At 50.9% G+C, this 24,894-nt stretch overlaps 5 protein-coding genes across 5 annotated transcripts; 2 read left to right on the forward strand and 3 right to left on the reverse strand.

Annotated features, from left to right (window-relative positions):
- Positions 1 to 200: 200 nt before the first annotated feature.
- nrps14 (PKS-NRPS hybrid synthetase psoA) lies at positions 201 to 12,335 on the forward strand (the record flags this gene model as incomplete). Its single annotated transcript, XM_022528409.1, has 5 exons — positions 201 to 6,634; positions 6,704 to 7,020; positions 7,076 to 7,113; positions 7,168 to 7,774; positions 7,828 to 12,335. 5 exons carry the CDS (start codon positions 201 to 203, stop codon positions 12,333 to 12,335), a joined length of 11,904 nt encoding a protein of 3,967 aa, XP_022393749.1.
- A 1,275-nt stretch (positions 12,336 to 13,610) lies between these two features.
- On the reverse strand, positions 13,611 to 15,715 carry ABOM_001280 (copper amine oxidase; the record flags this gene model as incomplete). Its single annotated transcript, XM_022528410.1, has 3 exons — positions 13,611 to 13,810; positions 13,864 to 15,355; positions 15,407 to 15,715. The coding sequence occupies 3 exons, from the start codon at positions 15,713 to 15,715 to the stop codon at positions 13,611 to 13,613; spliced, it is 2,001 nt and encodes a 666-aa protein (XP_022393774.1).
- Positions 15,716 to 16,618: 903 nt separating this feature from the next.
- Positions 16,619 to 19,138, forward strand: ABOM_001281 (putative C6 transcription factor; the record flags this gene model as incomplete). Its single annotated transcript, XM_022528411.1, has 9 exons — positions 16,619 to 16,656; positions 16,709 to 16,828; positions 16,883 to 16,989; positions 17,038 to 17,178; positions 17,227 to 17,771; positions 17,836 to 18,109; positions 18,167 to 18,342; positions 18,392 to 18,575; positions 18,627 to 19,138. The coding sequence occupies 9 exons, from the start codon at positions 16,619 to 16,621 to the stop codon at positions 19,136 to 19,138; spliced, it is 2,097 nt and encodes a 698-aa protein (XP_022393738.1).
- A 1,446-nt stretch (positions 19,139 to 20,584) lies between these two features.
- ABOM_001282 (MCT family MFS transporter) lies at positions 20,585 to 23,219 on the reverse strand (the record flags this gene model as incomplete). Its single annotated transcript, XM_022528412.1, has 5 exons — positions 20,585 to 21,492; positions 21,575 to 21,667; positions 21,720 to 22,086; positions 22,699 to 22,766; positions 22,817 to 23,219. The coding sequence occupies 5 exons, from the start codon at positions 23,217 to 23,219 to the stop codon at positions 20,585 to 20,587; spliced, it is 1,839 nt and encodes a 612-aa protein (XP_022393736.1).
- Positions 23,220 to 23,650: 431 nt separating this feature from the next.
- On the reverse strand, positions 23,651 to 24,879 carry ABOM_001283 (sideroflexin family transporter; the record flags this gene model as incomplete). Its single annotated transcript, XM_022528413.1, has 4 exons — positions 23,651 to 23,799; positions 23,855 to 24,386; positions 24,461 to 24,689; positions 24,749 to 24,879. Coding segments are annotated over 4 exons (1,041 nt in total), but the record flags the coding sequence as incomplete, so codon positions are not given.
- Positions 24,880 to 24,894: the final 15 nt, after the last annotated feature.

Consider the following 24,894-nt stretch of genomic DNA (forward strand, 5'->3'; position numbering starts at 1 on the left):
ACAGCTAAGGCTATCTCGTTGGTAGTCTCTGCTTCGGCGATGTGTCGTGGGGGCCGATATCAGTTTGACCCGGTCACTTCATGAGATGGACCTATTTGACGATGTACAAGGCATGAGGGCAGACAGAATATGATCAACACATCCATTTTCAAAACATCTTCGTCGGTTGTTTTAGAGGTGTAGACAAATTATAGACCAAAATGGCTGTTGGTAATGAACCTATCGCCATCATTGGCACTGCCTGTCGATTTCCCGGCGGTGCCAACTCCCCATCAAAGCTATGGGATCTATTGCACCATCCTCGCGATCTTTCTAGAAAGCCTCCCACAACTCGTTTCAATGGGGATGGCTTCTATCATCCTAACCCGGAGCACCATACGACGACCAATGTCACAAACTCGTATTTCCTGGAGGAAGACCACCGACTGTTTGATGCAACCTTTTTCAACACCACCCCGAAAGAAGCGGAGGCAATCGACCCCCAGCAGAGGCTTCTCCTGGAAACTGTATTTGAGGCCATGGAATCTGCCGGTCTGACTCTGAAAGGAATGGAAGGGAGCCAGACATCGGTTTATGTGGGACTGATGTGCAATGACTTCCACGACATTCAAGTCCGTGACCCTGACTACCTCCCACAATATATTGCCACCGGGGCATCTCGGGCGATCATCTCGAATCGTGTGTCCTACTTCTTTGATTGGAAAGGACCTTCCATGACCATCGACACGGCATGTTCGTCCAGCTTGGTGGCAATTCATCAGGCTGTTCAAAGCCTCCGATCCGGCGAGAGTAAAACGGCATGTGCAGCTGGCGCCAATCTGCTTCTTAGCCCAGAGAACTATCAGGCAGAGTCCAATTTGCACATGCTTTCTCCCTCTGGATGGTCCCAGATGTGGGATGCCAAAGCCGATGGATATGCTCGTGGTGAAGGCATTGCGGCCGTGTTTCTCAAGACCCTGTCCAGTGCGTTGGCCGATGGAGATCATATCGAGGGTATCATCCGGGAAACCGGTGTGAATTCGGATGGCCGTACACGAGGTATTACCATGCCGAGTAATGAGGCTCAGCTGGACTTGATTCGTGCTACCTACGCAAAGGCTGGGTTGGACCCCCTCCAGCCGGAGCAGAGATGCCAGTACTTCGAGGCTCACGGCACGGGTACCCCTGCAGGTGACCCCCTGGAAGCATCTGCCATCAGCCGAGCATTTTTCAATGAGCAAAGCACTGACCCAGGCAAGCTACTTGTTGGGTCTATCAAGACCGTGATTGGCCACACAGAGGGAGCCGCTGGAGTGGCTGGAGTGCTGAAGGCTATGCTTGCCATGCAAAATGGCATTGTTCCTCCCAATCAGCATTTCGAGTCGCTTAACCCGGGTGTCAAACCTTGGTACACGCACTTGGAGATTCCAACAGCGCCGCGTAAATGGCCTACGACCGTAGAAGGCACTCCCCGACGAGCAAGCATCAACTCCTTTGGCTTTGGCGGCACCAACAGCCATGTCATTCTTGAGCATTATGACCCGGCTATTCATAGCCCAGCTATTCATGACAAGTTGCCAGAGAGAGAGTCGAACGTGAGCGCGGCGATCACCGAGCGTCCACTTTCGCTCCCAATCGTCCTGTCTGCCCATACCGAACAATCCCTCCTCAGTATGATCCAAGCATATTCAGAGTACTTGAAGACAAACGACTCGGTTGATCTGAAGAGTCTTTCCTGGACATTGCTTGAACGTCGCAGCATTTTCCCTGTCAGGGTTGCCTTTTCGCCCGGTTCTCAGAAGGATGTTATCGCGCAGATGGACGCTGCCATTGAACGTGGACGTGACTCTGGTACACGACTGAAAATCCTGGATCTTGAGGCTGGACCTCGTATCCTGGGCGTTTTCACCGGCCAAGGTGCGCAATGGGCCACCATGGGCCGGGCTCTGATCCTTCATTCGCTGCTCTTTCGAGAGACAATTGAGGACTTAGAGCAACATCTATCTGAACTGCCACATCCGCCTTCGTGGTCTTTGAAAAAAGAGCTCATGGCGCCTCCGAAAACCTCTCGTCTGGAAGAAGCTGCTTTATCCCAGCCGTTGTGCACTGCGGTGCAGGTTGCGACGGTGAACCTCTTGCATGCCGCTGGTGTCTCTTTTCATACTGTGGTAGGCCACTCCTCTGGTGAGATTGCGGCAGCTTACACTAGCGGGTGCATAACAGCCCGCGAAGCTATTAGAATCGCCTATTATCGCGGTTACTTTGCCAACCTTGCAGCAGGATCGGATGGTCAAAAGGGTGGAATGCTGGCTGCCGGTCTTAGCCTTGAAGAAGCACGGAACTTCTGTAATCGCCCTGGCTTCAAAGGCCACATCGTAGTAGCTGCGAGTAACTCGCCATCCAGTGTCACACTGTCTGGAGACCTTGACGTCATCCTGGCAGCTAAGAGTGCTCTTGATGCTGATGGCAAGTTTGCTCGAGCACTGAAGGTGGACACCGCGTACCACAGTCCGCATATGCAGCCTTGCTCAGAACCCTATCTCGAAGCATTGACTGCTGTCCCAATCCATGCACAGTCAGCCAAACCCGGTTGTGCGTGGCTCTCCAGCGTCTACAGCGACAATGGACGGCCCAGAAAAGAGGAGCTTTCAGGCACATACTGGCGAGACAACATGGCCAACCCAGTCCTCTTCTCTGAGTCTGTGCAGGCCGCTTATGACAGGCGTGGTCCTTTTGATATTTGCATCGAGGTTGGACCCCATGCTACGCTCAAAGGACCTGCAACGCAAACCATCAAGGAAGTGTCTGGCAACCCACGACCTTACCAAGGGGCACTGCACCGGGGTAAGGACGATGTTGTTTCTTTTGGCAGTCTCTTGGGATTCTTGTGGACACATCTTCCTGCAGGTGCTATTGACTTCAAGGGCTTCGCAACAGCCATGGGTGAAGATGTCCCGCAGCCTGCTCCCATCCCAAGGAATCTACCGTCCTATCAGTGGGAGCACAACCAGGTTCATTGGAGGGAGGGGCGCCTGTCTAAGCAATATCGAGGCCGACCCCCATTCCATGAACTTCTGGGTACCAGACTCCCTGGTGATGTCGAACATGCGCCTCGCTGGCGCAATATTCTTCGAGCAGACGAGGTGCCGTGGCTTCGCGATCACCGCTTCCAGGGCCAAATCATTGTTCCAGCCGCTGCCTACTGTGTGATGGCAGTGAGCGCGGCGCAATCGCTCAGTAAGGACCTTCCAGTTGAGACCATCGAAATCACTGATCTGGAGATTGAGAATGCTATCACCCTCCCAGATGGTCCGCCTGGAGCTGAGGTACTCTTCAATCTCCACCATATTGAATCTACGGAGGGGGCAGACAAGGGTATCATTCGTGCAGAATACGCCTGCTTCTCAGGTCCTGCTGATGGTTCGGGACCAATCAAGAAGATCTTTACAGGAAAGCTATCTGTCTTTCTGGGCCGGTCACAGGACACTGGTCTTCCAGCTAGGGGCAACATTCGTCCGATTCTCTACCCCATGGACGTGGATGACTTCTACGAACAAATGACGAGCATTGGTCTCAACTACTCCGGATCCTTCCGCGGTATTCAAGCTGCGCAGCGCCGGCTTCACAATTCTACCATTCGTATTGGCGCCCCAGGAGAGGACAGTGGGTCATTCCTCATCCACCCTATCACGCTGGATGTTTGTTTCCAGGCAATATTTGCCGCATATGCTTCACCGGATGACGGGTCGCTTCGAACATCATTCCTTCCTCAGAAATTTGGTCGGATTGTTCTGGCTGTCCCTGAGTGTCAAGCCAATATCGATGCTCAGTCCAGTGTCACCGTCGACGCCGTCGTGACCAATATTGTGACCGCGAACACTTTCCAAATGCCTGCTATCAATGGTGACCTTTACGTATTCAATGAAAGGTCTGGGCAGATGCAAGTCCTGATTGAAGAATTGTCGGTCAGTTCTTTTGCCCCTGGCTCGGAAAGTGACGACCGCAAGCTATTCCTCGAGGATCGTTGGAACCTGGATATCTTGAGTGGTCTCAGTGCTAGTCGCTGCGGCCTTGAAACCTCTGAGAAGCAGGCGCCCACAGACGCATGCAAACGCGTTGCTCATTTCTACCTGAGAGAGCTAAGCAGGGAGGGCACCGTGCCGCGTGTTATGCCCGAATATAAAAACCTCCTTCGATTCGCAAGCTCTCTCTCCTCTCAGGGACCAGGTGGTGAGAACTTGGCATGGGCAAGCGATACCGAGGATAACATCGCCGATCTTGTCAGGCAACATCCCGACAGTCATGATCTGAGATTGAGCAAGGCGATCGGAGAGAGACTCCCGGCTATTGTGAGCGGTGATGCGACTTTGGCGGACGACCATATTGCAGCGATCTTTGACCAATCCCTCAGAAAAGGATCGACATTAGAGCTGGGCTATGGCCAACTTGGCTCAGTCGCTAAACAAATCGCTCACAAGTATCCTCGGATGTCGATCTTGGAGATCGGTGCGTACGCGGGACGGGTTACAAAGTCAATTCTTCAGGAACTGGAAGATACTTTCTCGAGCTACACTGTTGCCAACACATCTACCACCTCGCCGGACTACTTTGCGGATGTGCACAGCGGTCTACCCAGTGGTGTTCTGACAAAGGACCTGAATTTGAACGATGACCTTGAATCGCAAGGGCTCAAGGTTGGCTCGTTCGACCTTATCATTGCGGTCGGCCTAACACCTCTGTCTCTTCCCATTCGTGAATCCCTCTCGAGACTTCGGGGACTGTTGAAACCTGGTGGCTTCTCTGTCTTCTTTGAGCCAACGGGAACCGGAATTCAGTACCCCTTCGTAATGTCTATTCTTCCACATTGGTGGTCACTTGAAGACGAGGACCGGTCTGAAGCGAGAACGGTGTCACTGGTCACCTGGGACCGATTACTTCGCCAAACGGGATATTCTGGTATTGATGCGACCCTCAATGACAACCCAGAGCCTCAGATGTCTCTCATTGTGTCCCAGGCTACAGACAATGTTGTGAAATCTTTACGGAAGCCTCTCCAATCTCGAAAAGTGGTTGGATCCCTGCCCGGGAAGCTTTTGATCCTTGGCGGGAAGACCTTAATGACGTCCCAACTGATCAGCCAACTAGAAATGCTTCTCGAGTCTTGGTTTCAAACTATCCTGATTGTGGATTCCCTTGAAGACTTGAAAGAGAAGACCTTGGTGGACGTTACCGCCGTGTTGTCTCTGAAAGACCTCGACTTTCCTTTCATCAAGGACTTCAATAAGAAGTCTTATTCGAACCTCAAGCTGCTATTCGAGCGTGTACCCAGTGTTTTATGGATCTTGCAGGGACATCGCCAAAGCAACCCCTACCACGCCGCGTCACTCGGTCTTCTCCGTACTATTGCGGCGGAGATCCCACAGTTGCACCTTCAATGTCTTGACGTTGAGCACACCGAGAACCACGAGCTGCATCTCGCAGAATCCATCCTTCGCTTGGTGATCATCCAAACGAAGAAGATTCGGAACGACAAATCTATCCTCTGGACTGCTGAGCAGGAACTCGTCCTGCATCGGGGTCTTTTCTGGCTCCCTCGGATTGTGCCTGTGAGAGAGCTCAATGATCGTCTCAACTCCATCAAAAGGCTCCTACAGAGAGACGTTGACTCGTCTTCTATTCAGGTAATACTTTCCAAGACAATCTACGGCAGCGAAGCCGGCAGGTACACTGCTGTCCAGGGTCTCAAGAGAGACACTTTCGTCTCTACTCCGACCACGGACAAGTCGCTGCACTTGAGTGAAAGTTCACTTGTCGCAGTTCGAGTTTCGGAGGGCGTTTCTCTCTTCGTCGGACTTGGGCGCGATCTGACGACTGATGCTGAGTACTTGGCCCTCCTTCCTCAGAATGCCTCTCTGGTGACTGTTCCCACCTCGTGGACGCAACCCCTTCGTGAGGGATTCACTCCAAGTCTTTCAATCGAGGCTGCCTTGAGATACTTGGTGGCTCGGCGGGTGGTAGACTTGGCCTCCTCATCAGGGTCAACTGTTTTGCATGGACTGGACAGCCAACTTGCCTCCATCATTTGGGACAGAGCACAGACAAACGGAAAGCGCGTCGTTGTGGCCACCGACATTCCCAATGACACCTCCCTGCCGGCGCACATTCCTAGGCTGTACCTTCACCCTCACGCGTCGAAGTTAATGCTTCGATCAAGTCTGCCTCGGGATGCCAAAATGCTGATCGACATTTCTATTGGCCAGAAGTACCTTGGAAGGCTGATAGATGTCCTGCCTCATGACAGTGTGGTACTCACATCCGATGTCGTTTTCAGCGACCATGCCTCCTCACACAGCGTGGAACAACCAGTGGAATTATGGCAAGATTTCTTTGTCCAGGCCACCGCTGACGCGAATCAAGCCCTTTTACGAGTGCGACCAAGCGAGCTACTACACGCGGCGTCTGATAGGTCTCCGTTGACAATCATTGACTGGACTGGTGACGAACGACTACCCACCACCCTTCAGCCACTGGATGCCTCCAAATTGTTTTCAAGCACGAAGACCTACCTTCTTGTTGGATTGACGGGCGAATTGGGACAATTCCTCTGTAGGTGGATGATAAACAATGGCGCACACCACATCGTTGTCTCCAGCAGGTGAGTTCAACATCAGTTTCTTGGGAAAGCGTGATTCGTAGGGGAAAGCAGCTGACAGACAAATCACAGAAATCCTCAAAGAGGCACACGATGGGAGGCCGAACTTCGTTCGATGGGGGCTGACCTGCACATCGAGCCCTGCGATGTCACGAGAAAACCTGATGTTGCCCGGCTCGTCCAGAAACTGCGAAACACGTTGCCTCCAGTTGCTGGAGTGGTCAACGGAGCCATGATTATGCACGACCAGCCCTTCGCAGACATGGACGAGGAGACCTTCCGCAAGGTGCTCCGGCCGAAGGTTGATGGGTCTAACAACCTTGACCAGGAGTTTTGGGATAGTCCATTGGATTTCTTCATAATGACCTCCTCCACTGCAGCCGTCGTTGGTAAGTCCCCGTCCTTTCAGGGCATAAGGATTCACAGAATGACGTTATTCGCTAGGAAATCCTGGGCAAGCAAATTACGCCGCAGCAAATCAAGTATGTAACCCAAACCCTGCCCACGAACAATTACTGAAAACAGTTTTCCTCTAGTATATGGTTGGCCTCGCCGCTCAGCGCAAAGCGCGAGGCGTAGCTGGCTCGGTTGTCGACATCGGAATGATCATGGGAATCGGCTACATTCGCCGCAGCGAGGGAAAGGCGACCTATGAGCATTTCCTCGGCAAGCAGAACTTAATGCCAATTTCCGAGCACGATATCCGTGACATATTCAGCGAAGCCATCTTCGGTGGCCACCCGGTCACAGGCGAACGTTCTCAAATCATGACCGGTCTGGCTAAAGTCGATCTATCCGATAGCAGTAAACGGCCAAGCTGGATCGCCAACCCGCGCTTCTCTCATCACAACTTCGAATCTGAGCCACAAAGGGCCCAGAGCGTTGGATCAGATGCGTCTCCTAAGACCAGACTCCGCGAAGCTGGTAATGTTCAAGATGCTTCACTAATCCTGCAAGAAATGTTTGCTGCTGAACTAGCTGTAATTCTACAGTTGCCGCCCGACAATGTCAATAAGTCCATCTCGTTGTTGGAAATGGGGGCGGACTCGCTTGTGGCGGTTGAAATTCGATCCTGGTTCCTGAGAGAAGTTGGACAGGATGTGCCCGTCCTGAAGCTGTTGGGGGGTGCGAGCGTTGTGGACTGTAAGCACTCTTGCCTGAACACGACATCTTGGTACTGACCTCGGTGACTACAGTATGTGACGAGCTAGCAGTCGACATCCTTGCAGACAATGCCGCTGGGGCCGATGAGCCCGTTCCCGAAAAGCAGGAAAGTGACTTGGCGGTTGGACAGAGTCCACCGGAGAACGTTGCTCTTGCTGAGGACAAGGCACGCGTGGAATCGAGTGCCTCATCTGACGAGAGTTCGACAGTCGGAGACACTCAAGCACAAGCAACCCCTGATACATCCGACAATGAGTCTACCACATTGAGTAAGCCAGTCTTGCCTCCGTGGTTGCGCATCAACCCAATGTCTTACGGGCAATCTCGAATCTGGTTCCCTTCCATCTACCTAGAAGACAAGACTACATACAACTGCACAACCTCCTATCGCCTCAAGGGGCTATTGGATGTTGACAGACTCGAGACGGCACTGCGACTAGTGACCCAAAGGCACGAATCCTTCCGCACCTCGTTCCACACAGACAGCTTCACCGGTGACGCCAAGCAGGTCATTTTGAGAAAGAGCACCTTCAGGCTCCGTATACTGAACTCTTCGAATGATCAGAGTGATGTTGAACGAGAATTCAAGAAAATGCACAGCCACGTCTATGACCTTGAGCGTGGTGATACCTTCCGTGTTGTTCTCCTGAGCCATGCACCTGACTATCACACGATTGTCTTTGGATATCACCATATCATGATGGACGGAGTCAGTTGGCAACTCACTCTCCAAGACATCGAACGATGCTATACCTCGCCGACGGTGAAACATCCAAGCCCTTTGCAATACTCGTTATTCGCAGAGAAGCAACGACAGGCTATTGAGAACGGTGTATATGCAAAGCAACTTCAGTACTGGAAGTCACAGTTCCGTGATCTACCGAGTGCCCTCCCCTTGTTCAGCTTTGCAAAGACCAGTTCCCGCAAGGCGATGACAAAATACGAAACCATCGAGCTTGTGCAGCCTCTCGAGCCCGCATTGACGAATAAGGTGAGAGTAGCCAGCAAGAAAGCAAAGGTTACGACGTTGCATTTCTATCTCACTGCCTTCCAAGTGATGCTTCATCATTTCCTTGGCGTTGATGATCAGTGCGTCGGTATTGTGGATGCAAACCGCAACAACCCGGATTTCATGCAGACAATCGGGTTCCTCTTGAACATGCTGCCATTGCGTTTCAAGCTTCAGAATGACCCAAGCTTCGAGGACATGGTCCAACAGACTCGCACTTCCGTCTATGCCGCACTTGGTAACTCAGACATCCCGATCGATCTCATTCTCGACGAGCTCGACATTCCCAGATCAACCACCTTCCCCCCACTGTTCCAGACAATATTCAATTATCGGATGGGGGCCCTGAAGCAAAGCACTATTGGTGACATCAGCCTCGAATGGCACGATTACAAGGACGCACGGAATCCTTATGATATCACAGTCTCCGTCGATGAGAAAGACGATGGCACTGGCGGCTTCTTGTCATTAGGTTTGTTGGACTACTTGTTTGACCGCGAAGGCGGGAAATTGCTCATCACGGCCTACGTCAACATTCTCGAGCAAGCTACTTTGGATCCTGGTATGCGACTCAGTGACTATGTTCTGTTCCCAGAAGGTGAATCTTACAAGGCCACGTCGTTGGGGATTGGCAAAACGATTAAAACAACTTGGCCGGACACGCTGTCGAAGAGAATCAATGATCTGGTCGAGACTCAGCCTGATGAACCAGCACTGAAAGACTCTTCCGGAAGTGTTCTGACCTACCGTGCCATGGGTGACCGAGTAAACGCTATCGCCGCTTCACTCAGTACCCTTCCTTCGGTGCGGGCTGGGTCGCATATTGGCGTTTGTTGCCAACCATCGGCAGATTTGGTGTGTGCGCTTCTGGCAATCCTACGCCTCGGTGCCGTCTACGTGCCTCTCGATTCTAGTATGCCTGTCGAGCGTTTGGCATTGATCTGTGATGAGGCGCACCTGCAGGCTCTGGTCCACGACAAGGCAACAGCCAGTATGGCGAAACAACTCCGTCCACAGGGTAGGAATATTGTCGACCTTACATTTCTACCAAGCCACACTGAAAAGACCATTCCGGACCTCAGCGAAGCCGCATCAAACGCATTCATCATGTTCACAAGCGGCTCAACTGGCAAACCCAAAGGTGTCCAGCTAACACATGCCAACTATATGTCCCATGTGCTTGCTGCATCTCAGCGAATGGGTCTGCAAAAGGAGACGGTCTTGCAGCAGAGTTCAGTCAGCTTTGATTTGTCACTTGCTCAAATATTCTACTGTCTTTCCAACGGAGGTACTCTCATCGTGACCGACAGCCAAAGGGATCCAGAGGCATTGGCAGCGTTGATCCAACGCGAAGGAGTGACATTCACCTTCTGTGTACCTTCGGAGTATTCGATTTTACTGCGATATGGCAGAGAGACACTGACATCTTGCAAGTCCTGGCGCATTGCGCTCTCAAGTGGCGAGGCATTCCCTGTCAGCCTCAAGGAGAAGTTCCGTGATCTCCAACTTAACACACTAACGGTCTTGAATGCTTATGGCCCGACTGAAGGATCCATCGTTGCTACCATGTGTGAGGTCGACTACGAGGCTATCAATGATGAAAGAGTTCCAATTGGTCGCACGCTCGACAACTACGCCGTTTATGTCGTCGACGATGCGGCAAAGCCCGTCCCAGTCGGCTTTCCTGGTGAACTTGTTCTCGGTGGACCTGGTATTAGCCCGGGATACTGGCAGAATCCAGAACTTACGAAGCAGAAGTTCATACCAGACTCAATTTCGGGTTCTGAGAAGGTGGCCAATGGCTGGAAGACCCTTTATCGTACAGGAGATAAAGCACGCATGCTCGAAGACGGATCTCTGATCTATCAAGGCAGAATTGAAGGAGACTTGCAGGTCAAACTCCGAGGAGTGCGCGTCGAATTGGAAGAAATTGAAAATGCGATCCTTAACAATGCCCGTGGCATGCTGTCCGATGCTGCAGTCGTCCTCAGAGGAGAAACGGAGAAGTTCCTGGCCGCGTTTGTTGTTTTCGCAGACGATCGTGAACCCAAAGACAACTCATCCGAATACCTTCGATCGTTGCGCTCTACGCTCCCTCTCCCCTTGTTCATGAAGCCGGCCATCATCGAGAATCTGGCTAAGCTTCCAATCACGGCTTCGGGAAAGCTTGATCGGCGCGCGCTAAGCACTATTCCTTTGGGTGACATCCCTGGCGCCGAGTCCACCGAGATATTGACCGGAACCGAACTCCAGTTGAGCGACATTTGGCAGACGCTTCTAGCAGATGTCGGTGAATCTCTGAAGATTGAGAAAGCATCTGACTTCTTCTCAGTCGGTGGTAATTCGCTACTCCTGCTCAAGATGCAAGCTGAGATCCGCGATCGTCTTTCCATTGAACTTTCCCTGCCTGAGCTCTTCCAGAACAACACACTCGAAGGCCTTGCTGCACGTATTGATGCAGCCGGTACTGGCACTTTCTCTGAAATTGATTGGGAGGCTGAGACAGCTGTTTCCCCCGAAATCGCATCCCTAAAGCAAGTGTCGCGCACATCAACGGCCTCTACTAGGTCAAAGACTGTTCTTCTGACTGGTGCCACCGGGTTCCTCGGTCGTGCCTTGTGCCAGCAGCTGTCTGATAGCCCGGAGATTGGAAAGATCGAATGTCTGGCTGTGCGAAACCCCGCCGCAGCCCGCGAGCAGTCAAAGAAGATCTCCTTCCACGCAGGCAACCTCAACCTGCCTTTCCTGGGGCTCTCCGAGAGCGAGGCAAACAGACTCTTTGCATCAGCTGATATCATCATCCACAACGGAGCTGATGTCTCCTTCATGAAGACTTATCACTCGCTTCGCCGGCCAAACGTGGAATCCACCAAGGAGCTTGTCCGCCTCGCAGCTAAGTATCGGACGCCCTTCCATTTCATCTCCACGTCTGGAGTTGCCCATCTAAGCGGGAAGGACTCGTATCCTGAAATTTCTGTCGCGGCTTATCAGCCCCCCACCGATGGTAGTGACGGGTATGTGGCATCCAAGTGGGCCAGCGAGCGGTTCCTCGAACGCGTCGCTGCTCAGACTGGAATACCTGTGTGGATTCACCGACCGACGAGCGTGACGGGGGCTGACACTCCATCTATGGACATTGTGCACACCGTTCTGCGCTACTCCCGCCTCTTGAAGAGCGTGCCCGAGCTGCCGGGCTGGGGCGGATACTTTGATTTTGTGCATGTGGAGTCCGTGGCTCGGACAGTCCTCGAAACTGTACTGGCTGGGGCTGTTGTCGACACCAAGGAGCCGATCTATGTCCACCACTGCGGGGAAACTGTCGTCCCCGTCCAGCAGGCTCGTGCCTACGTGGAAGAGGAGGTTGGTGAGACTGTTACCGCACAGAGTACAGCAGACTGGATCGCTGCAGCCTCTGCTGAGGGAATGGACCAGTTGGTCGCAGCTTTCTTGAAGATGTTTGCGGACGGGACTGCTCACTCTCTTGTTTTGCCTCGGCTGGTCAAGGGTGGGCCGGAGGGTTTGGACGTTTGACGTGTGAGGAAAAGTCATGGGGATGAAGGTCACCGATATCGGTGGATGTGAATAGTCTGCAAGGGTTACTGAGACATAGAGTCTCAGTTATATAGGACTCCTGTCATACAGTAATTGGCAGGTAGGTTTAGAGCTTTATATTCATGCTATTTTGTTATTAGTACACACTACAACTACCTATGAAAATAGATTTAGTGCGGTACCTTGGTTAATATTAAGGTTAAATAACGCGTCAACCTTAACCTTCTTTCTAGTCAACCCTTCCCCATAATGACAGGGCTCTGGTTTAGTTTTTTGGGTAGGCCAAACCTAACATCAGTACACATGCTTTTCTAACTACAAAGAACCACCAACAAGAGGTCGGGGAAAGGGGGGAGGGGCACGAAATCGAGGGGACAACAAAGAAATTCAACAGAATATCACCTACCGCTCTAGGACAACTTGATACTACACAAGGAAAGGAACAATACAAAGAAACCTGCACTGGCGGGGCTCATTAGGAGTAGGCCACAGGGTATCCAAAGACTAACTGTAGGGAAACCTGCAACTGTACGGCAAAATGGCCGGGCGATCTTGGACCGAACAGGCCCATCGATAGTTTAGCGGGAGTACACCTAGCCAGTTCCTAACATTGACCCAAAGGTACTTTGTACGGTGCTGGTTCACACCCCAGCCTACGGACCATTAGACTCGCGCCGCCTACCAGGCCAAAATCTCCCCCAAACTAGCAATCATCAAGACGTCACCATCTGGTATAGTGTCAATCTCGATAATTTCCGAACTAGAAACATAAGTGCGTGGCTTAAGGACCCGTCTAAGACGTCTCCAGGCTCTTGACTGATTCCGGAATGAGACCTAAACGATTATCTGGTGAGCGTGTGGTCAGCGTCATGGGATGCTAGTTCAACTTCCACGGAATAGGGTTTATAGTGCTGGGACCCTGAAATGCATTGTTATCTATTATGTACTCGCTAATGATAAAATAAATACGGCTCCTTCACAAAGACGTAAGTGTTTCGTAAATAAAGTCTTACAGACCTATTAAATCTTTCGAATGACAAGAGTATTCAATGTAATACTACGAATTAGGGCATTCTTATCGAGAGTGTCTCAGTTAACCATAGTACAGTACAGTTGCGTCAATGTTGATCGTAGCATGGAGTAGTAGTTGCGATCTATTTATTCTGGTTTCCACTAGATTACTTAGTATTCATGTCAAGGCGATTGATCATCAGTCATTAATTCATGGCTTTATGTCCTATCAAATACCCGTGTTTACAGCTTGCCCTTCGCTGGCCCACAGCAGGCTGCCGGTTCCGGGTGCAGCGTCGACTTATTAAATGACTGCGAGGATTGCGGTACGTCCAGCGCCGGGTTTTTCGTGAAGAACCCGTCAGGCTTCAGCATGACACTAATGCGCTCCATCGGCATGACGGGGAAGTCTTCGATGCGGGGGTTGTGGGTCAGACCGAATGCTACCTACGTTAGTTCTCCATCTCTGCCGACGGGAGCGAGGAGTAGGACTTACTGTGCCAGAGGACGATGTCTTCGTTCTCTACCGGGTCGTTCCGTTGCACCCATTTCTCGACACCTTGGCTTTCCTTGCTTTGGTTGGTGAATTCACCTGCGGCAAATAGCTCGTCGTCCTGGTACTTGGTGACCCAGATGGGTTTGGTGGCAAAGGCGGCACGCTTGGCGCCAAAGGACTTCGGGCTGGCGAGGAGCATCTGGCTGGGTACGGTTTGCAGCTTATATGCGATGGGTTTATAGGTGATAGGGTTGATTTGAGAGTCGTTGCGGATCTTGAATACACGGTGGCGTTCGACGCTAGTATTGGCAGTCCCACTCGTCCGGAGGACGGTCTGCTCTGTTGTGTATCCCACGTTCCATGGGTTGTTTTCGTCTTCGGGCATGGGCACGCTGTCCTCGTAGTAAAGTGTGTTTTGGAACCCGTCCAGGGCGGGATCCATCCGGAACGAGAACATGTGCTGATGGTAAGGTGCCATCACGCCGGGGCCCACGTTTGTGCCCCAGGGAACGGTCTTGCCGAACTCCTCGTTGTCGAATGGGACGGTGGAGAGAATGCCGGTGGCACGTACTTCGAGCTCGATGTTGGCCGCTTGGTCGAAGATGAACGCGAAAATGTATTCATAGTTGGCCACGGTGCAGATCATCTGCACAACCAGCTGGCGGTTGCGGACTACCGTGGCGGCCCCTGTACGGTAGTTGGTGTGCTTATGCTGAAGCCCGTTGTCCTGCTCGTGGAGACAGATAACGTTGGGCAGATGGATCGGGTTGCCCTTGGAGTCGGAGCGGTAGCCATCGAAGTACTTGATGTGGCCGAGACAATCACATCCCAGGGATAGCTGGTTCGCAGTAATACCGAACCCAACGTCTCCTACGTCAAACGCCTGCTTGCGGTGGTAGGGTGCCCGAGGATCACCGTAGGGGACGGTCATTTCCGATACGGAGAGACGATAGAACACATTACGTCCATCGTAGGTCAGGTTGTAGATTACCAGGCCCTCACGGCTATTGAAACCCACGCGGAACCGCCATTTCTGCCAAGAGACCACATTATCTTGAACGTCAAAGGATGCTCCATGCGGCTGCTGGACAATGTACGGCTTAAGGTCAGTGCGCAAGGGCTCCTTAAGGAGGTCATGTGCATATTGGATGGTCTCAACGGGCTTCCACGGCTGGGTCTCCATGGTTTGCACGTCGGTGCCACTGGGAAGATAGTCCATGCGTACAAGTTGCTTGGTGATCCCGTCAAATACTGGGGAGAATTTGCAGGGCGTAGAGTACTGGTTGTTCTGGGGGTGGTCGGTGGCGACGATATACATGTAGCATTGAAACAGGCGGCGAGTCTCCTTCGGATCATCGGTTCCGTAGATCCAGGGGTCATTACAAACCGTAACCCCCTCTGGTAATTGCAGCTTGGCCACTTCGGCCTGGACAGCGGGATGATTCAGGCACAGCTGCTCCATCTCGATCATTTCATCTACATCAACATTGGCCTGGACACGTTAACTCAGAGTTAAGAACCACCGTGATGTGGTAGAAAATACCTGAATATCTTTGGGCATCTCCTTAGCTGAGATGACAGACTGTTTCCCTGCATCCAACAATGCCTTGTAGAATGCGCCATTGTCCAATCGGTGGAAGAGAACCTGCAGCAACCGGGTCGGCCGGCGAGGTAATGGCTTTCTCAGTCTCTCTGCTTCGATGAAAGGCACTACTTCCTTCTTGATTGGCTCCTGGATATCAATTTTCTTGTATCGCAGAGAGACCCCGGGAAAAGCGGCCTGCAAGATCTTGGTGGCCAACTGGATCTCCCCGGGGGTAATGGGGTCAAACGGATGAGGGAGTGACGCCATTGTTCTTTCACGGAGAGAAATCGAATCGAAAGAATGTGACAATTGATGCGACCTGAGAGACCGGGCCACGTCTGGTTTATATAATGGTCGCCCCAGATAACCAAGTATCCCCTTGTGGGTCAGTGAGAATCCCCCAGAGCCAAACGGCCTCAACTGGGGGAGCGTAAACGGTGGTATATTTAGCTTTAAGCCCCTTTGAGAATTGACATCTGTATGAACTGGTGGCTGATTGGTGCATACCCGACTCGGCGTATCTCTTGCTGAAAGCAGTTTAGCGGTGTGGCTGCGCTTAGACACAAAAGCACAGCCTTCGGCAAGGACACCCTTCAGCCCTGATTGGCTCACAATGCCGGTCGAGCTCGGCGACGTTTGTCTACCTTAACCCGACACTAGTCCTATATTGATCCTCTCGATCGAGCTTCGAAATATGGGCATTTATCCTGGGAAGGAGTTGTTAGGTCAGTCAAGATTCTTTCCATAGTTGTATGTACATGCATCAACATCTTAGTATAATTTTAGATATAAAAGTTCCGTCATATGAATAGCTACAGCGAAGAACAGGTTGGTGTTGGTCTGGTCGTAGGAGTCTTTATTTGAGAATGCATCACCCCGTGCGAAGTACTGTCGTTAGTTAGCAGTATATCCATTTACTACTAGGAATAGCATTAAAAGCTTATCTGGCAAGTATACAGAGTACAACACATATATATTGCTATCTAATCTTATCGATTCATCCGCTCCAGTGGCCGAATCCTCGTTTTTGGCTAGTTATCAAACTGCGGGGTTGCTGACTCACCCCGTGGATACGATCAACAATGAATTAACCGACTGCAAGAGCGATATCAATGAAGTTTCTCTGCTACAATCACATAGGCTAGCATCCAATAGCCATTGGGGTCCAAGATGGATCGCCCTGAGCGCCCAAAGCGGACCTCCAACGCGTAAGTCTTGAATCTGGGGTGCTTATCCGTCATCCAACCTGACTCTCCACAGGTGCAGGCGATGCCGATCTCGCAAAGTCAAATGCTCCGGCACACATCCCTGCGATAAATGTCGACAGCGGCGTCAGGAATGTGTCTTTGAAGATGACCGGAAAATTGTTGTCTCAGAGGAGTACATACATCTCAAGGCCCTCGTTGTCTTTGCACTAGATTGACCCTGTTTCAGGTTATTTCTATCTCTAAAGCGCAGGGTGGAGGAGATCGAGTGCACCCCGCCACCAAGCAAACGGACTCGTACTTTGGAGAGCAGTAGTGTGGGTGGAAGCACTTATGGTAACACGGGTGCAGCCCTGCCGCCGGATATATGCTAACTGACCCCAGTACGAACATCCGAGACACCCCAAGAGCTCCCTCCAGAACAACCCGGGGGCAATCGATATGATGAACGATTCGCCTCTAACCCCTTGGCCTTGGTATCGCCTGGCTACGTCAAGCATACTGGCCGTAGGCAGAGAACATGGTGTATGTAACTGGCTGTCAAGACCCGCCACAGAAAACTGACCTGTCTAGTATTCCTGGGACCTACATCTACCTGGTCCTTCAGTCGTCGAATTCTTAATACCATCCAAGCGCGTCTGAATCCACACAACTCAACGCCGCTACCCCTCGCTGTGGATGGTGATGCGTACCAACTTCAGTGGCGACAAGCCAGCTCCGAGGAGCTTCCTGACATCAGTGGACTACCCTCCCTGGAGCATGCACTGTATATACTGAACACGGTTCAGTTCCATTTTAGTCATTTATACTTGTTGTTTGACGAAGACGAGTTTCTTCGCCATCTGTACGAGTTCTACGATAACGCCGAAGTGAAGGTACAAGAGAGTCGTCTCTGGTACGTCCAGTTCTTGATTGTGTTGGCATTCGGGGAGGCTCTCTTAGCGCCGGTACGAAAGGTTTCCAATGCTGCAAGCTGGACGAAATATTTCTTACGGGCCATGTCCTTCCTGCCCGACATTACAGGCTTATGGCAAGATCCTGTTTTAGCCATCGAGGTTCTTACTCTCATCGGGCTTTATTTCCACTCCATCGACATGAGAGATACCGCATATTGCTATGTAGGTTGAAGCTCTTTCTCTCCCAAGTTCCTTTTCTGGGTGTCAAAATAGCTAAACAGGGTAGATCGGCCACGCCATACGCATGGCATTGGTGGAAGGTCACCACCGCGCCCCGCCAGTTGAGCAACTGGGTCAAAAGCTCGTGGATAGGTGTCAAAACATCTGGTGGACAGTGTATATACTGGACCGGAAGTTTTCATCGTTGATCGGGTCACCCAACGCAGTCAAGGATGATGAGATAACCACGCCCCTCTCGGATCCGAAATCGTGTGACCAAAAGGAAGCCGCCTTGAGTCTGCATGTCAGGATTACACAGGTTATCACCCGTGTGCTGGACAGTAAGTAGGAGTTAGTTCTCTCTGCCTATACCCGTGGTCTGACTAGGCATACCTCAGCTGTATATAGCCCAGATGGAAAGCTAGGTGGCATCTTCCTCCGGAAGGTTCGGTCAGTCTTGCAGGAAATGACGGAACTTTCGCGCGAGTTGGAGGATGTCTTCGCGCATCGGTTTTCAGATTCTGTAGAGTCGATCTCTGGCGTCACTACGCGACTGACACTATCCTGTCATCAGGTATGTGACTTCTTGGAAATATACAGACAGCTCTCCTAACAAGGTTCAGTGCATCATCGTCACTACCCGACCACTGGTCTTAACCCTCCTCTGGGAGCGACTGAACTGCTTCGAGCAAGGCGACGTATTCCGAACATTATCATCACCAGTCCATACCCTTCTGCAAGCATCTACCGATTCCGCATTAAAATCCTTGAGAATACTCACTGCTCTGCGTGACCAAAACCTTCTCGGTCCGTCTCCCACCACTGACCCCAAATAACAATACTAACAGCACCAATCAGAAACCTTCCTCCCATTCGACCTCGAAAACCTCTTTTCATCCTTCTTCATCCTATCCCTGATATCAGCCATCCTCCCGGACATCATCCCAGACCCCAGCTACCGCGATATGGGGTTCAGTCTACTAGACGACATGATCGCTCGGGGAAACCGCGTAGCACAGCTCCGGAAATCCGAAATCGTGCAGTTAGAGGAACTAGTCCAGCCGTTGTTCCAGCCTCACGTGCAGCCCCTAACACCGGGGAGTAGCTCAAAGCAGGTGGGCGAGGAACGACCGTCAGAGCAGGCGAATGATTCAGCGGCTATTCTAACCGCGGGCATCAGCCCGGCTCTATCGGTACCTGACGCTGCCGATATTGGCCAGGACGATGAGATACACTTCGATTGGCGAGAGTGTGGGTTGTCGTTGGACCAGATGCTCTCGGTTACGGATCAGTTGAACGCGAATAATTTAGTTCTGGATGCTGAACGGGAGGGGTTACAGACTGATTTGTGGCTGTGGAGTGATGGGTAGAACCGTGCCCAGGAATTTGAGTCCTTGTATCTTCTTACTCTCTCTCTCCCTGTATCTATTATATAACCGACATACATCCTCTGAAGTCAGAGAAGAGCAGAATCCACGTCCCAACCATTCCAAAGAAAATGCCTTCTCAATTCCACACATAAATTAAACACAAAACAAAAAGAAAAGCCAACAAACCCGCCAAAAAGAATATCCCCATCCCCTTATCCTTCACTTCGGATACCCACTCCCCCGACAACAAGTCCCAAAACACTGATCTCCTAGACTCAGACTCAAAAGTCAGCTCTCCTCGAACACATAACACACAACAACACAACAACATACCATTATACAAAGCAGCTGTGGATCCACCATGAGACCCTTTCGCGATATCCGTTCGATCCCTAAAATAGGTCAATCCGTACGCCCCGACATTTCTCGGAGTGGAGGACACAATGCTTACCTGGCTGTCAATGTGATCTCGGACTCAGTGTCAGAGACTCTCGCGGTACCTGTATGGTTTGGTATGTGGAGGAATGATTGGATTTTCATCTTTAGATTCTTGGTGTTGAGTTTCTCGTTCATTATGACATATATTGTGGTAGTGGACTTTGTAGGGCGTAGTTCGTGCAAGGTTAGTGACTAGACTCGGAAGAAAAGATGACGGCCCTGAGAAAATGTATAAAAAACCACAGAACATCATCTCCTGCTCAACAACGACCACGATAGATATATATGCTAATGTATGTACGTACAGCTCATAGATCCCGTCAAGCCTGCTCATTCACCTCTCCCACGTCATTACTAACTAAAACAAACAAATACAAACAGATATACTGTAGCTGTAGTAAGGATCCTGGTCAGTTCAGTACATCAGCAGAGTGGAGAAGCCGTACCTGCTCGGCGAAACAAAATCCTCATTGGTCCACGCGGTGCATAGATCTGACGTTCGCCGAAAAACGTTCAAACCGGCTGGACAACCAGGCAACTATTGAGAATAATTAGAATAGTTCAATAGCTAGAATGGGGAATTGGCGCCGGAAAGAACCCGTTTCTGTGTTTGTGGCGGAAATAGGTTCCATTATTTTTGGTGGATGTTTCAGACCTAGGTTTATCCTAGCTAGGTAGTCTTGATCCATTACTTGATTTTTCTTTGTGTCTGGGTTTGGTGTTTGGTTTGGGGTGTCCCTTTTGCTCTTATGGTTCTTTTCGGGGCTTACGTAGGGATTGTTGTGATTAAGGTGGTTTTTATATGGAAATCACTTTTGGGTAGCACTGGTGGAGGGTTTATAACGTCTTCATTCAGTATCCAACTGTGGTTTTCAAATGCTGGCCCTGAGTAGGTATGCCACACCGGGGTTTATACAGCGTAATACAGTAGCACTCAACACATTCTGTGATACACACGAGAGAATACTTCCCCTATTATAGTAGTGCAGGGTTCTATTCTATATCCCTCTAAAATCTAGTCTTCAAAGACCACCCGGCACAAACTCCCCTCGCAAGAGCAAAAGCAACAGTAGCCGCCATATAAAGCACGCCCCCAAACACGATAAGTCCCCAGAACTCCCCTCCGTTGTGTTGTTGTATGGCTCCCGCAATCGGAATCCCAGTGAGCGTGCCCACGCTAACGATCGTGAACGTCGTTCCGTTTCTCTTCCCGTAGTCTTCGGTCGCGCAGACCTGTGAGATACAGACAGGCGTGAGACTGATGGCTGCTCCGCTCCAGAAGCCAAAAAGCACTGCATAGCAGATAATTGCGGCTAGATTGTCTCCTGCCGTCAGCCAGAGGGCCAGGGTTAATACTGCGCATATGAGCGATGTGAGGACCATGACGTTGAAGCGGCCTAGTCGGTCGGCGACGAGGCCGGGGAGGAAGCGGCCAGGTATGGCGCCGAGGTTGAGGAAGATGATTTGCGCGTAGGACATGGTGTCGTTTACTCCGACGTGGACTGCGTATGAGGCGATGTAGGTGATTGGGATGAAGACGGCGAACTCGACGAGGAAGATGGCGGCGGTTGTGGTGGCGTATTTGATGTCTTTAAGGGCTTTGAAATCGATGGAGGCTCCTGCTTTCTTGTTGCGCGGGAGTCGCGTTTGCATGAGCAGACAGGCTAGTGTGCAGAGCACGGCGCAGAGCAGTGTGATGATGCGGATGGCCCATGCGAAGCCGATTTTGGGCGCTGCGAATAGTATTATCAGGGGGAATATCACGCCGCCCAGTCCGCCGGCTGTGCAGGCGATGCCTGTTGCATAGCCCCGGCGCACATTGAACCAGTGTCCCACGCATGAAACTGCCGGTGTGAACAGTGTGCAGGCTGAGAGTCCTCCGAGGACGCTAAAGGATAGGAAAATCTGGTAATACTCTGCATTGCGTTAGGAATTGTGGTGAATGGTGAGATCCGCACAAGAGGAGTGTAAGTAAGGAGTTGATACAGCCATGCATACCTTCACTAAAGCTAAAGCATATCAGTGCAGCCACGATCCCAATTGACCCAGGAATAATGACATATGCTGGTCCATACGCATCAAATATTGGCCCTGTTGTACATGTCTCAGTAACTGTTCATATGACAGACACAACTTCACCCACCAGCTTGTGCTCCGGCAAAGTAAAGGAAGAATCCATAAGCGCCATATATCCAGCCAATGCTTGATTCGGAGTATCCCTGGAGCTGATGAGTGCTCGTCCAGGCATGTAGGATTCCCAGGCTATTCAACAAGCCCATAGATGGGACCATAGCACACCACGCCCCGAAAACCACCAGCCATGCCCTAGGCCCTCCTTCGGGATAGCTTTCATTATTTGCTAGCTCGGGACTTTCAGACGTCCTCGAAGGAACCACGCTCCGATCTTCTTTGCTTGACATATCCATGTCAGGGAGAACTGCAAAGAGTAGCAGATACCTGAGATAGCAAAGTGTTTGGATGATACATTGGAGCAATTGATGGTTTTGTGTCTATCTTTATATATATCTTTCCGTGGAGAAGTTGCTTCTTCTGTGGGACCGACAAGTAAACTCGGTATTGCAGCCCCATCTTGAAGACGGCCGACCTATGAAGCCGCTTTCTGAGTAAACAGAAGTTCTCAGAAGAAATATAAAGAGGAAAATGCTCCATCTAGTTGAGTGGCCGATCAGGAGTAATATTGGGTGGAGTGATGGCATACTAAAGACATGACGGAGAGCTCGGGCAACTCGAACGGTGATTGGCTGAATTGAACCGACAGCCCTGACCGGCGAACTCCAGATGCACACATTACAGATCTCACTAGTACTACTAGTTCTAGCATCTCTCGCAATCTCGGCGTAGTAACACCCGTGTCACCTTAGTATTCTTCACCCATCCTCGTGCTTTTGGATGGGCATGGACTCGGCAGTAGAAAAGGAAGCAGAGCTATTACTATTCATAAACATATGGAAACCGCATGGAAGCGAGCCATTGAGCAGTGAACACGCTACTACTGTCTCCAAACAGATACCTGAGCCCATAGTCACATCTTTTACATTCCTTCTCTAAGGTGGAGAGCTTTGTGCCCTGCACATATGTATCATATTGGTTCTCGTACTGACTCTTGAGGCATGGTCCACACGAGAGCCATAGTTGAGGCCTTTGGACATAACGAGCTTTTCAGCGTCTACTATATATCATATCAACTGTTAGTGTAAGTATTACACCAATGGATGACACACCGACCGTGCGATACGGGAAGACCCGAAGAAGGCCCTTCAAAATCTCGACGCGCCAAAGAGCTATCGACTTTCCTCTTCGGTAAGCGCCGTATGTTACGGAGCTTCGAGGCGATTGCAAGACGTAGCAGCAGTCCCAATCTCCTCTCATCGTCACTCAGGTATTCAGTGTACCATTCTACCACCTTCCTCTTTCTTTCATGACGGAGCTTGCCGCCCAGTTCAATAAAGTCTACGTCGAAGGTCTTTAGCTTTTCGTCGATTAGATTTTCAACGGCCGGAGACTCTTTTGGATATTGCGCAGTGTAGACACATGGATAAAATAGCGTCTGCGGTTGAGGGAGATTGCTCTTTTCTTTTAGGTTGTATCCATTAACCAAAGCATCAAATGGTGGTTGGGACATCTTGGCCTAAGACACGTAGGGATATATGAAGATACATTAAAACAATATAGCAGAGATTCATAGAATAGGAATCGCGGAATGCCACCTGACCGGCTCTCAAGCAGAAGTCATCCATGCATACGTGGACAGTCGGTGCGACATCCGATTATCCGGTAGGATCTACGGCCTCTTAGCACGACGGTATATACTCTGCGGTCTTGAATTAACCTAAAATCGCTTGCCTGCTAGTATATCCGATATGAATGTTAATCGTATGTCAAGGTTCAGCTATCTATCAACTAATTATGTACATACTCTCATGAACTAGTCATCACAGAATATACCAGGTTATAGGGCAAGTAATAGACTATGCAAGCACGTTTCAGATCGGCTTCAAACTATGCATTCCAGGGTATATAGCGCCCTGACGCCTCCACACCTATGAAGGCACCTCAGATGCCACGATTGAATACCACTTGTCCGTTTTCACCTCCTCTTCCATGAAACTTTTCTTCCAAACGATCGGAGCTCATTACCAACCTCTGTGGGAACACGCCCAAGGCGAACGGGAGGGCGAAGGCAGACGTCAAGAACACCAACCCTACAAAAGAACTTAGTACATGGACGACAGTCATACTCGTAAAGGGCTAACTGACCTATATTGATAGGCATCGTAAGGTATGGACGCTTCTTCAGCAACTCCGCCTTCTGGAAGCGCAGAAGAAGGAGAGGCGGGATGACCATAACCGGCGTCGAAGTGACAACGCGACTAATGGCCGTCTCCCCTACCGCGATAGTTGCAGCCTTCTGGCTCTTTCCCAGGCTTGTTGCTGGCACCTTCTTTCCCGTATCCGCCTCTTCACTTCCTGCTGATGTGAATGAGTAGACATCGATTCCTTGTCTAATTTCCTCACCGCGCATGAGGAACACGTTCAGCGCACCAGCACTGGCAACAGCTGCGAATGGGACGAGGCGTCCTAGAATCAGTTTTGTATTCGGCGAAACCGACTTTAATCTCGGAACGATGGAATTCAGCCCGAGTGCGACCGAGCAAGAAGCAGATACCGCCATGAGGTACGATTTGATCATTCCCGCCGTGGAAAGAGGGGTGGATTTGTTCGCGTTCGCACTGTTAATGGCCACATTCAAAGACTGGTTGGCAATTTGCCAGGCCAAGGTGCCTTTCCACTGTAATGGGACATTGCATTAGCTGGAGCGTTTTATACGTTACCATCACGAGGCGTCGCATGGTCCGGACTCACCCTCATCCCTGGAATAAGCATCCCCGCGGTAACTATCAGATTGGAGAAGACATAGCACGACATGCGGAAGGGTAGAAGCACTGGCTCTCCTGTATCGGGATGCAAGGTTGAATCGACTATCTTCTTAGCCTGCCACAATTCTGGGCTCATGTTCTGGATTTGGCCCGACCTGTACTTCCTGAGAAGGTCTTGGGCATTTTGCAGTCCGGCGCTCGATGTGAACAACGTTCTTTTGGTATCAGACTGTCGATTAACCAATGCCACACTGGAGTATGAATTTTGAATTACCTAGGATCTGATAGGTCTGCGCATTGACGAACACGTCCCAGGTACTTCGAGAGGTCATACTGCGAAGCGGGTAAATCCCGATTTCCTGGCAGTGATGTGGACATTGTGATTGTGTCTGAAAAGCAGGTATAACCTGATAAGCAGAG

Source organism: Aspergillus bombycis (assembly GCF_001792695.1).
Source record: "Aspergillus bombycis strain NRRL26010 chromosome Unknown contig00005, whole genome shotgun sequence".
In the NCBI taxonomy this organism is placed as follows: Eukaryota; Fungi; Ascomycota; class Eurotiomycetes; order Eurotiales; family Aspergillaceae; genus Aspergillus; species Aspergillus bombycis.